General features: G+C 44.6%; 1 protein-coding gene across 1 annotated transcript in view; it reads right to left on the bottom strand.

The window, feature by feature from the left end:
- Positions 1–14,194, bottom strand: part of TRPM8 (transient receptor potential cation channel subfamily M member 8) — a 167,000-nt gene that overhangs the window by 69,415 nt on the left and 83,391 nt on the right. Inside the window, exon 14 of the mRNA XM_073634952.1 lies at positions 10,482–10,577. Within this exon, the coding sequence (XP_073491053.1) occupies positions 10,482–10,577 (96 nt within the window). The remainder of the gene's footprint in view (positions 1–10,481; positions 10,578–14,194) is intronic.

Genomic DNA, 14,194 nt, shown 5'->3' with positions numbered 1-14,194 from the left:
ATGCAGGGGGGTGGTTTGTCGGGGGATCTGTACTAATAGAGGGTGGTGGTTTGTTCTGGGGGGGGGGTCTGTACTAATAGAGGGGGGTGGTTTGTTCTGGAGGGTCTGTACTAATGGAGGGGGGTGGTTTGTTCTGGAGGGTCTGTACTAATGGAGGGGGGGTGGTTTGTCCTGAGGGGGGTCTATACTGTTGGGAGGTCTGTACTGAGAGAGGGGTTTATACTTAGTGGGGGGTCTGCACTTAGTGGAGGGGGGTCTGTACTGAGGGGCGACTATAGTTGGTGGAGGGGGGGTGACACCATGTTTTACCGCACTGGGTGACACCAACCCTAGTGACGCCACTGCAGTCGCGGGCTCTTATTTCCCCTCTCCCTCTCCTCCTTCCGCGCGCTGCTGTACTAGTGAGTGGCGCACTATGTTTCTTCCCCTGCCTTCATATCGGCCAGGGAAGAAAAAAAAGAAGCAAAGAAGAGGATTGTGGGACATGTAGTCCCGAGGACTGGCAGCCCCACGGAAACTGCAGCCCACACAGCATGCTCAGCTGAATGGGAGGGAGAGAGACAGGAGCCCGGGAAAGCTTTCAGGGAAGTACACCCAGGACTCCAGAGGAGAGGTCAGTGCTGAGAGAACACCATAAGAGAGAGAACCCCACTGCCCTGCGCCACCAGAGGGAAAGCCACACAGCCTGGCGCCATCCCTGGTGGAGAAAGGAAGGAAGTCATTGCAGGAATACAGATCTGGGTGCTACCTAGCGGAGTCACCACGGGCAATTCAGAGTGAGCTGACTCCTGATCAGAGGAACGGTTGTTGCTGTATCGCTGGGTCAGGTGAGAGGGCCGATCAGCCATTATCTACTAACGTTCATAAGAACTGCAGTCTCTGACCATCTCTTGTATTATGTCTGCAGTCTCTGACCATCTCTTGTATTATGTCTGCAGTCTCTGACTATCTCTTGTATTATGTCTACAGTCTCTGACCATCTCTTGTATTATGTCTGCAGTCTCTAACTATCTCCTATACTATGTCTGCAGTCTCTGACCATCTCTTGTAACATGTCTGCAGTCTCTGGCCAAATCTTGTATTATATCTGCCGTCTCTGACCATCTCCTGTATTATGTCTGTAGTCTCTGACCATCTCTTGTAACGTCTGCAGTCTCTGGCCATCTCTTATGTCATGTCTGCAGTCTCTGACCATCTCTTGTATTATGTCTGCAGTCTCTGGCTATCTCTTGTAACATGTCTGCAGTCTCTGACCATCTTCTGTAGTATGTCTGCAGTCTCTGACCATCTCTTGAAACATGTCTGCAGTCTCTGACCATCTCCTCTATTATATCTCTGACCGTCTCCTGTAGTATGTCTGCAGTCTCTAAACATCTCTTGTAATATGTCTGCAGTCTCTGACCATCTCTTGTATTATGTCTGCAGTCTCTGGACATTTCTTGTAACATGTTTGCAGTCTCTGACCATCTTCTGTAGTATGTCTGCAGTCTCTGACCATCTCTTGAAACATGTCTGCAGTCTCTGACCATCTCCTCTATTATATCTCTGACCGTCTCCTGTAGTATGTCTGCAGTCTCTAAACATCTCTTGTAATATGTCTGCAGTCTCTGACCATCTCCTGTACTATGTCTGCAGTCTCTGACCATCTCTTGTAACATGCCTGCAGTCTCTGACCATCTCTTGTATCATGTCTGCAGTTTCTGACCATCTCCTCTACTATGTCTGCAGTCTCTGACCATCTTTTGTAACATATCTGCAGTCTCTGATCATCTCTTGTATCATGTCTGCAGTCTCTGACCATCTCTTGTATTATGTCTGCAGTCTCTGACCATCTCTTGTAACATGTCTGCAGTCTCTGACTGTCTCCTGTAGTATGTCTGCAGTCTTTGACCATCTCTTGTAACATGTATGCAGTCTCTGACCGTCTCCTGTAGTAAGTCTGCAGTCTCTGACCATCTCCTGTAATATGTCCGCATTCTCTGACCATCTCCTGTATCATGTCTGCAGTCTCTGACCATCTCTTGTAACATGTCTGCAGTCTCTGACCATCTCTTGTAACATGTCTGCAGTTTCTGACCATCTCTTGTAACATGTCTGCAGTCTCTGACCATCTCTTGTAACGTCTGAAGTCTCTGACCATCTCTTGTGTCATGTCTGCAGACTCTGACCAATTCCTGTATTATATCTCCAGTCTCTGACCATCTCCTGTAATATGTCTGCATTCTCTGACCATCTCCTGTACTATGTCTGCAGTCTCTGACCATCTCTTGTAAAATGTCTCCAGTCTCTGACTGTCTCCTGTAGTATGTCTGCAGTCTCTGACCATCTCCTGTAACATGCCTGCAGTCTCTGACCATCTCTTGTATCATGTCTGCAGTCTCTGACCATCTCTTGTATCATGTCTGCAGTCTCTGACCATCTCCTGTACTATGTCTGTAGTCTCTGACCATCTCTTGTAACATGCCTGTAGTCTCTGACCATCTCTTGTATCATGTCTACAGTCTCTGACCATCTCCTGTAATATGTCTGGGGGCTCTCTCTAACAGACTCTCTAACAGAAGCCCTCTCTGTGTGCATCAGAGAGACTCCCCTCCAGGTCTCATTAGTGTACGCTCTTCCTGTATTTGCTTTATTGTTAAGAGATCATGGGAGGATCCCAGGGTAACGAAGACTTCTTAGGAGAGCATCTCTGTGTTTGAGTCATTGCCATAGAAACATTTGTAAAGGGGAGGAGTTGGTAAGAAGACCACGCCCACGTGGGGCCGCCAGAAATATTTCTGCACCCAGGTGTCTGTGACCCTAGGATCGGCCCTGGTGCCGGGGGACCTGATACATCTCCTATGGCGTTGCCCCAAGCTCCACAGATACTGGAGGGGGGATTCTTGCCATGCTTAACCAGGTATTCCAAACAAATTTTCCTCTTGATGTGTTGCCTTTTGGGCATATTGGAGGTGGCAATCCCAGAGGAAATGATGAGGACGGCATTCACTAGATCTTTGTTCCAAGCTAGGAAATCAATACTTATGGGATCAAAATCCTCCAGCCCGCCGACTGTGAAATCCTGGATTCAACATATGGGCAATACACCTATCGTGGAACGGTACATATTCCAACACAGGGGGAGCTCTGGGAAATTTGACAGACTATGGGCACCGTGGCTTGATACTTTGGGACTTAGCCCTAAAGAGCTTGTTCAACTGAGGCAACTTCGTTGCTTGTAGACCGGGGGGGGGGGGGGCTGGATAATGACTGGTTGAGAGGTATAAAGTTATTGTGAGGAAAATGTGTGAAAGATATGGCCACTGACACACTGGCCCAGACTATATCACCATATGATGATAACAAATGCCTATGCTATGTTACAACCATGCACGTTTATCTGTGTACTAAGTGTTAGGGATGTTTGATATGCCATTGATATACTGTATATACGAAAAACTGAAGTGTATCATAATAATGGTTTTGTTATGCTTATTACTTTGCAATAAAAACTCTTTAAATTAAAAAAAGTATTGGATGAATAAGGGATAGTCTACCCATGAGACATTGGATACGACAGGGACTGCAGAGAAATACCCTCTAAGAGAGCTTTAGGATCAGTTGAAGTCCAGAATGCTCCTGATCTGAGGACTGAAGCAAAGAAAACAAACCAGTCCAAACTGAACAAGCTCTATTCAAATCCTTTTGTAGGATTTATAGATACAGTATTAGCTTAGAAAAACCACAGCCAAGCCTGATCAGTCTCTTCCTGCCAGAATGAGAAACTGGAAGTGATGAACAAGGGTGGAATATTGCTCTCTACAACAGAAGATCTCATCCGAGAAAAAGGACTTCAATCTGGTACCCCGATATTAAAGGCAGGAACCAAGGCCTGTTTGGCCAATAGGGAATTACTGCAAAAATTGCCACGGTCTTTAGCAACAGACCCCCAAAAGAACTGTATATTGGTCGAACTGGAAAGCATATGGCTTGTGAGACCTTTCCTGATCTGACACAGCATCCGCACCCAGGGCTGGGCCCAGGCCCCTAGGGAAAAGCTTTCCAACTTGTAACAATGAGGGGATGCAACGAGATCTAACTCTGAAATCTTGTCCAGAGATAACATCCACTTGGAGGAACCTGGATGTACGAACCACTTATTGTCCAATTGGGCCACAGAATATGTATTCTTGCCAGAATTGTAGAGTCAAAAGAGATGATAAAGAAGATTCTACTCCACCCAGATCACAGTCATCTCTACCTCTTCTCAGTGGACTGACCCTGCAGGTTCTGACCTGCTCCCTGATGTAGGACACTATTGTGATGTTGTTCAGCCTCACTGGAGATTAGAAAGCCAGGGAGCAAAAAAGAGCTGACCAAAAAAACAAAATGTTTAAAATAATTTCCCAACCAGGGAGTTTTACTGGCAAAAGAACTTCCCGACAGGGAAACCCTTTCCGGACGGGAAGCCATTTCCAGTGAGCACACCTCAATATAGGGATAGGAGAGACCATGGTCCTGATCATCAGGTATTGTATTGAGACACTGACAGGTGAAGAAAGGAAAACCAGGATTACCCAGCGTCCTACCACCAGTATGCTCTAGTGGCAAAAACTATGTATCCTGAACCGTGATGGATTAACCTCTCAGATACACAAGGATTTGCGTAGGAGTCACATAACCCTTTTTGAAAGACTAGCCAGCCAATCTCTTGTAGGGTTCTGAGAACTCCCTCTTTATACTTCACAGGATTCCCTGTCTAGAGGAGGAGTGGATCAAGAACCCAACCAGCAGACATATATGCTGCATGACATCTTGACCCATGTAGAAACAGAGGTATGTCAGAAGACAGCTCTAGGAGTTGGAAATAGGCATCCCTTTGAGCAACAATAGTACGCCTCTTAAAATCACATCTGCTGGAATTGGAATTGCCATCCCTAAAGACGGTAAGAACCACGTTGGCTAGCAGAACTTGTCTATTGTTTTTGGAGCAAAGGATTCCTCCTGGCACAGTCAGAGGCTTGAAAGTGACTGATTGACCAACATGGCCTGAAGTGCTTGGCCTGAGGGTCCAACCATCTGAGACCAAAGCTGCATCTTCCTATCAAAAGAGGAGCAACCAGTTACCCATAAGATACGTATTAGTGGAACAAATATGAGAAAGGCCAGTAAGCAACCTCTTCTCTGTTCTACGTTTAGAATCAGCTTCAGGTATTTGCTATCGAGATAAAGCTAGCCCCTGAAGGGGGCAGTGTAAACTCTTGCAATGCAGACCAGATTGTCCCACTTGCCAGAATTATTCTTTAGGATAGAATTAATATTCTTCATCCCAACATCCATTGCATTGGAAGAGAGGCAAGGGTTAAGGCAGGCTCCCAGGCTGCAACTGCAGACAGATATACCCCTTAGGGACAAGTCCAACACAAAGCTACTACCAGAAGATGCTACACCCCCAAGGACACACCCAATCATAATGATTGAGTATACCCCTGAAGGACATAGCATCCTCCAATGACAACTTTATGTATATGGCTAAGCTCATGAAGGCCACGTCAACCAAACAGGTGACACATTATGCTGGAAAACCTTTTCACCATAAGTGTCTTAATATGACATCCTGCATTGCAGGTAGAAGTGTCCTGGTTGGGTTTTGAACTGAGCAACCCAGTACTGCAAGGTGCTGACCACCAATGCATTCTGCTGTTCTGTCCTTCTGTTCAATTTGCACCTTTTCTTCAAGAATAAGCTTCTAGCTTACACATCATAGGAAAAATAGGCAATGCCCCGTACAGCACAGCTTCAACGCGGTTTGAAAATGACTTCTGTAATAGAAGTCAATGCAAGTTGCTCTGAAGCCGCCCGCAAGCGGAACAGAAACCTTTTTCTAAGTCGGAGTGACTTGAGTCGCTCTGATTAGAATGGTTCCATTGCACTGAATGGAGCGCGACTTGTCAGGAGGCTAAGTCGCCTGACAGGTCGCCTCAGTTTGAACCGGCAATGAGGGAGAACTCCACATTTTTAAGAAAAGAAATATTCTAACATGTACAATTGATACTCAAGTCGTGCAGGAATTAAATAACCTTCCCAGTTCAAACTGCAGTTGCTGAAGTTTCTTAAGCTATACAGAGGGACAAATTAACAGTTGTTTGTTTGCTAGGTGAGAGAAAACCCCTAAGGGGTTAACCACTGCTAAAGCAATACTACCACTGCAGACTTCTCACATCAAAGCATCACTACACAGGTGATTTCATTAGACAGAGCCTCCAACACAGAAAGAAAAACCTTGCTAAAACAATATCTGTTCAAGACAGAAAGCAACTGCACCAAATTTTGATAAAAATGCTACAATGCACACCAGAGCACAAACATCTCCATATGTTTTATTTTGGTTATTATTTATTTGTTTTCTTTTTTAACATAAGTGGATTTACTGCCTAGCAGCCCACATGCCACCTGGTCCCTTCTACTGATCAAGCCAAACATACTCATGTAGCGCCCACCACCTTTTGGTTAAAAGACAGGTTAAATTACCAGTGCCTTAGACCCCTTTCACACCGAGCCGCCTATATTGTCCGTGGGAAAACGCCGCTTTACCGTCGGATTTGCGGCGCATTTCGGCCGCTAACGGGGCGCTTTTACCCCCCGCTAGCGGCCGAGAAAAGGTTAAAACCGCCCGCAATGCGCCGCAATAGCGGCATTTTGCCAGCGGTATCCCAGCACTGCCCAATTGGTTTTAATGGGGAGCAGCGGTGGAGGAGCGTCTTTTCCTGACGTCCTGCCAGCGCACCGCTCCGGTGTGAAAGCCCTCGGGCTTTCACACTGGATTGAATGGAGCAGTTGTTTAAGGGCGGATTGCAGGCGCTATTTTTAACGCTATAGCGCCTGCAAAACGCCCTCGGTGTGAAAGGGGTCTTACTGTTTGTACAGGTCTGGAGGTTTGATTTGGGTTAGGGTGGAGTTATAGGTTAAAGGGGGGTGTGACCACCTGTTCATCATCATCCTGGAAAACCCTCCCATGTTTCTTCAGAGTAATGTTCTGGAAAGGAGGCGGGTCAGGGCTTGAAGGACAGGCAGTGTGTATGGCCCTGGTCCAATGTTTAATTTGTTTGGGCAGGGGCGGGTTCATACATATATACTGGAGGTCACATGCTCCTGGGGGATTCTAGGAGTTGGAGAAATAGAAGAAGACAGCATGTAGGGGCTGATGCAGCTCGGGTGCTCTCCCCTCTGGGGAGGGGAACATGCCATGCGGGGAGGAGAGATGGAGGAGACATCAGGAGGAAGCTGCTACAACTAACAGGAGGAAGACTGGGTGATCGACCCTCTATGGCAAACATGGACTGTTGATCAGGAGTACAAGTGAGTGTAAACCCATGGAAACAGTGCTTCCAAGAGACTTAAAGGTGTTAAAGTGTGGGTCATGGAGGAGGAGGTACAGACCTTCAGCCTTAGAGAATCAATACCTTAAAAAGAGTGTTGGAGTACGGGTCAATAAAGAAGTCTGTGAAAGGAGTTGGGCCTTAAAGAATTAATACCCCAGGAGAAATCCAATCAGTCGGCCCAAAGAACTTTATTCAGAGTATCGTTCTTTAGGTATAACTTGGAAGTGCTGTACAGTTGGGAAGTAGCAGGAAACAGGAGGGAGGAGAGCTGCAAAGTATAGCTGGAAGACATGGAGGTTCAAAGACTCCATAGCTGGAAGGTTTTAAAACAAAGAATCAAGAAGTGGCTGCAGACAGACCTGAGTAGATCGGGGGTTCTTGGACTTCCTTGAGCTGGCGAGGGAACAAGTGATCAGAGGTGAGAAGGCAGGTGAGGCCTGAGACACCCAGCATTTCAGTAGTACCACATGCTTTTCAGAGGGGCATGAGCCAGTTTGTTAAGGGAGGATTCTAACTACTCATGCAGCTTAGACAAGAGGCAACTTATATCGTTTGGCTTCATTCAAGTAACACTACTGCCAAATCAGGAATAAAAGTTATTGTTTGAACTGTTCAACTATGTCTGTGATTACCACATCGGGGTGGAAGAAGCGGGGGTTAAACCAGCATGTACTGTAATGAACTAACTAGCAGCTCCTACGGGGGTAGTGCGCTACACTCACATATCCTGGAACTCTTCCACAGAGCAATCGATGCATCTGCAGGGTGACCTGGATACCAAAGCAGAGCACACCATCATGCTGGGCACACTTTAGAGGTTACCTGCTGTTAGCAGGGCATCTGACCTGGCACAACTGCTTGCCATTGGCAAAGCTCCAGTTATTACAGGTGTCAATCTTCTACGCATGTGTGCCATTCACCACCCTGCTGTTAGCTGGGGACTCAGTGACTACTGGAGCCATCCTGGAAACTTCTGGACACCACAGGACGCTCCTGAAATCCCTGTGTCTGTCCCGCCTGAGACCCCGGTCGCCACGACTTCCAGAAGGTAGGAAACTTCATACAAAATGGTCCTATGAGTGAGGAGGACAAAAAAGGAACGCTGCCTCTGGCTCAGCCTGATAATTTATGGGAGTGGGGTCCTATAGGGTAGGAGCGAGGGCGAGGCTACCCAAAAGTATGCTGCCATAGAAGTCTGCCAGAAAAAAACATTTTCTAGAGTTGTGAAGGTTATGTACCAGTTAGGAACATGTATAAGGATGTATGGTAATCATGATATAAAATCTAAGAGAGTTTAAATGTAGGAAACGGCTAAATACTTAGTTAAATACGTATATGTTAACTGTTTAAATGCCAAAGGAAGACAAGTCAAAGAAGTAGCCTTTCCCAACACCAATAATAATGTAGTTTCTTCTATATGTACTGTATATTTACACAATTTTAGAAAGTTTGTCTAACCAGACTAAGATCAGTAAAACAAGACGTTGTTCTGAATAAAAGAGACGATACAAGCAGAGCATTGCTTTGGGTGCTAGAGGCTATGTGCCTACAAGCTCCACAGATAGAGCTTTCATCCGATTCTATTAATAAGTTACATGTTAAGGTAACATTAGCAAAGCCTGGTTGTGATAATGATGGACTGTGTGTGGGATTCCCAAAGAAATGCTTAAACCTGAAGGTGCTGAATGAAGGTAAGATTATTGTACACCATATGCAGGGTTCTCTCTGATATTTGTCAGTCATATACTGTATTAAATACAGATGCAATTAAAATAAAACTCATGGAAATGTAACAGATACTAGAGTCTACTCTGATTGTTCCTTCGCTAATCCAAATTTATTTTCTTCATACAAAATGAGAGTGTTTGTATAATATAAGTGCCATACAACTGTCAGTCATTCTCCAAAACATTTACCCAGTGTCCCGGTATTACAATATATCTAGACAAGGCAGTGATATTAGGAACTCTGGAATGTTTTAGGCATTTTCCTTACAGGGGTTGTTAAAGAAATTCTGTGAAGGATGGAGATTGTTGCAGGTGTTTAGTCAGATTAGGCGACCCGTCAGATTCTGTAACAAAAGTAACGTTCCGTCGCTGCCATCTTGCTACACCCCGCACTCGTCCACAGTAAGGATACAGTGAGAAGGCAGCAAGCAAACATCTTGTTACACCCACCGGAGTCTGGCATTTCACAATTATATTTACCACTAAACGGAGCTTATATACTGAAATACAGTTTTTGCAAATCTGTCTGACTGTTTTGATGTTAAATTGCAAAATCAGCGTTGTTCTGCCAGATCAGCAAACCTGTGAGATCAGCAGGCTTGTCGCTGCTTTTACAATTCAACATCAAAATAGTCAGACTGGTTAAAAAACACTGAATGTCACTATATAAGCTCCATTTAGTGGTAAAAATAAGTGTGAAATGCCAGACTCCAATGAGTGTAACAACATGTCCGCTTGCCGCCTTCTCACTGTATCCTTACTGTGGACCAGTGCGGGGTATAGCAAGATGGCAGCGACAGAACTTCACTTCCGTTACAAATTCTGACGGGTCGCTTAATCTGATGAAACACAGGCATGAAGTGCAGACACCTATATACTGTACCAACTGCAGCTTAACAAACTCTTATGTCAAAGCATGCTGATAAGAACAACAACCACACATTTCTATTGACCCATGATTATAATGGGCAGCCTCAGCGACTAAAAGTAATCTGCAGGAAAGTGGTAGGCGTGCTTTGTCAGAATGTGTTGAAGCCTTGCCTGTCTGAATGGCACAAAATTCCGCTGCCACATGAGGGTTTGGGGCCAGCTGCAGATATGTATACTTTTACATGCCTGCATTTCATACCTGCAGCATTCCTTTTCCTCAAAAGAGCCTCTTTAATGTGATCATAAAGCAAAGTCTTAATATTGAGACCTGACAAGACACAGAAGACATGGGAACTCCAGCAGGGAATGCTCACCAATGGAGGACACAAGCTTTATGGAAAATTAGGCCTTCCTGAGTGTGCCAACATCTGAAATACCAATTCAAGGTAGGCTGGACCCTTAATGTAGTTTACACAAGGAAATCTGTGCTATAAACTGAAAATGTAAACCAATGCTATGTTACCTGCTCCCATATTACTTTAGACAGCTCTCTCTTGTTCTGCAGTATAGCCCATATGAACAAAACCTGGATGGGATGTTTGATTATTGGTGTGAGATCCTGAATAAAGAAAAAAATATGTAAAGTTATTCATCTATTACAATACTGTCATACATCATTTTAAGGCAACAATTCAAAACGAAAGTTAATTATTCAGCTATGCTTTTTGTTCTATTTAATAAACACTTTCTACCTATCAAGATAAAATATTAATATGGAAAAAAAAACTAAAGAAAAAAACATTACTGACCAGTAGTAGCTGCTCACAATGACCGGGGTGGAGCTTTGTAAACAGTCAGCAGCATAGGTGTGCGTAGCCTATTGCATTAGGATGTGCACCCCAAAGCTCAAATACACATGCCTGTGTGTGTGTGTGTGTGTGTATATATATATACATAGATAGATAGATAGATAGATAGATAGATAGATAGATAGATAGATAGATAGATAGATAGATAGATAGATAGATAGATAGATAGATAGATCGATCTATATATATATATATTTTTTAGTATTTTTTACAATTTGTTTTTTTTTTTTTCACAATATTATTATTTATTTTTTTACAATATTATATTATAATTGTTTTAGGGGCCCTGTTGGGGGGCTTTGGTGAAATATCAGGGGATATAAACAGACCCCTGATGTTTCACTTTTGAAACAGAGAAAGGGACTGAGGACAGAGATTCCCGAGTCCTTTTCGATGCAGCCTCAGTTGCACCAGCCCCTTCCCCCACTCTCCATCCTGAAACATCCCCCACAGCAGCCAGCAGTAAGCTGGCAGCTCTATGGGGTGGGGGAGGCACGTGGAGGGACCTGGGCAGCAGGGGGAATCTGCATAACACAGGGTGATTAGGGTATGCCCAGGCACACCTGGCACACTCTGTGCGCACGCCTATGGTCAGCAGATGTGAAAAGTAGGTGCCCAAATTATGACAACAATGAAAGGGACATAGAGCCAATTTTCTCTGATCAGATTTTGGTATGTAGCTCAATGTAAAGTGGGGATCAGCAACCAGTAGATCATGGCCAGGTGACTGGTAGCTTGCTGACCCGCCATCCTTTGGCAAAGCGCAACTAACCCAGGAGGGTCACAGATGCACTACACCCGCAGTGCTGCTCTTCTGAAAAACGAACTGAGTGTATTTGACAGGTTGTGAGGAGGCAATATGTTGCCTCCTCACCACATGATTTAAACCAAGTACAAGCAATTGCAACGCTGTAGTACTCAATTCAAAGTTTAAATCAGGTGTGAGGAGTCGACACTGTGCCCGGTGAGCTTTGACTTCTTCTATGTCGGTTAGGTAGATCTCCACCCCTTATAAGGTTGCCTACCCCTGATATAAAGTATTCTTATCTGTTACATATTTATAATTTTATTTTTTATACTTCCATAACCAGAATGCTACAAATGAAAATCTATTTTATAGTTATATTTTTATGTAATAAACTTGTGCAAATAACACTTAAGTAATCCATAGTGACTCAAAGTGAAAATGGAATTCCATTTCTGTTATTAAAGAAAATCTGTGTTTTAGAAACTGACCATACAATGAAAAAAATACAAGGTTGGGTTTTATGGCCAAACAGTTAAACACTGCGATTAGAGAAGACTCAGTCATTAGTGAATCCAGTCATTAGTGTACTATGTAACATGCTCTTGCAAAAACTGAAAATTGTATACTCACCTTTTCATTGTTTTCCTTTCCTGGTGCATCTTCACAGCAGGATACAATGGGTTGTGGCTCAAATCAAAGACAGACCCAGCTCGCAGTATTCTCTGTAATTCTCACCATTTGGGTGAGAATCTGTATGCTGCTGTAAAGCTGCACCAGGAAAGGAAAATTACGGTAAGGTGAGTATATGATTTTCAATTTTCCTGGCGCATCATAGCAGCATACAATGGGAACTAACTCACCAGACGGGAGGGCGCAAGAATTTTTTTTTTAATGATCAGCAGCATAAGTATGCGTCTGCATAACAAATTTTCCAAGTTTTACTGTCGTGAACTGAGCTGGGTTCACCTAATAATGTGTGATGAAGGTGTTCCGGGAGGACTATGTTGCTGACTTGCAAATAACCTTAGAAGACACTCGTCACTGTGCTGTCCACCAAGTTGCCACTGGCCTGGTTAAATGCGCTCTTAAAGTGGAGTTCCACCCCCAAAAAAAAAAATTAGTAATGTGCTTAAAAAGATAAAAAAAAAAAACATTTGGAGAAAAATTTTCTTTTACTCAACTCTAAATGCCTATTGCTAGGGGGTCCCTCGTAGTCTGCCTCCTTCGGTGCCTGGGCTCCTGACGTCACTTCCCTCGGAAGGGAGATCGACTCTCCACCATCCCTCTTGTCAAACATCTGGGACACGTGACCGGTCCCAGATGATTGCGGGGGCCAGTCACGGCGTGCCACGCGGCACGCGCATGCACAGTGGGTGCCTGGCTGTGAAGCTGGACCCTGGGACAGGTAAGTGTCCGATTAAAAGTCAGCAGCTGCAGTATTTTTAGCTGCTGACTTTTAATTTTTTTTTTGTTTTAAATGGGAACCCCGCTTTAAGTCTCCTGGAAAAAGAAGGTCTTGGGAATAGTCGTCAGGTAACTTGCACCAGTTTGATTTTAAAGCGGGATCCACCGACCCAGGCCTCAGCCATAATGCCCTCCTTGCTGTGACCGCTGTGACTGGAAGCCAGGGAAAACTACAAGTTGTGTCCAGGATGGGAGGTATATTTGTCCCAGATTCAAGCAATATACTGTTTTTCTTTTTGTGCTGTGTGGTGAGCTTGCTTGGCTCACTGAGGGGTTAACAAGCTCAGCTGAAACAGGTCTAGTACTCTGGGCTTTACAAAACTCCCAGGCTGCTTAGGGAGGATGCTCCATCCTAGAACTAGATCTTTGTGCAGGACAGACTGGGGAGCAGCCATTTGCTTATAGGGTGAGATTAAGTCTATGAGACTAAACGACAATTATGATTTATTTTGTGTGACAGTCAGGTTCCAGAACAGCAGAAGGTTGCTCCAGGACAGGTAGTTAGGTTCCAGTGTTGTTAGCCGCCCAACATGGCAAGGATTTATTTTCACCTAACAACCTGTCCCTGTCCCTCTCAAATACTACAGTCGCCCTCTGACTCTATCCTACACTCTCTAACCCACATCTTCAATCTCTCCCTCACCTCTGGCATTTTCCCTAATGCTCTAAAACATGCACTGGTCACCCCCATACTTAAAAAGCTGTCCTTGGACCCTACCAATCTTAACAACATACGCCCTATCTTCTTGCTCCCCTTTTCCTCTAAACTCCTTGAATGCCTGGTTTACAACCAACTGAGTGACCACCTCATCAAAAATAACTTTCTTAATCCCCTTCAATCTAGATTTCGCCCTCAACACTCCACAGAAACTGCTCTTTTAAAACTCACAAATGACCTACTAACTGCAAAAACCAACGGACACTATTCTGTACTCCTACTTCTGGACCTTTTTAGATGCCTTTGACACGGTTGACCACCCCCTCCTCCTCAAAAAACTTTACTCCCTCGGTCTCCGTGACTGTGCTCTTCAGTGGCTCTCATCCTACCTATCCCAACGAACTTTCAGTGTCACTTACAATTCTACTTCCTCCACTCCTCTTCCCTTCTCTGTCGGGGTCCCCCAAGGTTCTGTTCTTGAACCTCTTTTATTTTCA

Source organism: Aquarana catesbeiana, linkage group LG06, assembly GCF_042186555.1.
Source record: "Aquarana catesbeiana isolate 2022-GZ linkage group LG06, ASM4218655v1, whole genome shotgun sequence".
Taxonomy (NCBI): domain Eukaryota; kingdom Metazoa; phylum Chordata; class Amphibia; order Anura; family Ranidae; genus Aquarana; species Aquarana catesbeiana.
Note: the sequence above shows the minus strand (reverse complement) of the source record. Positions and strands in the feature narration are given on the sequence as shown.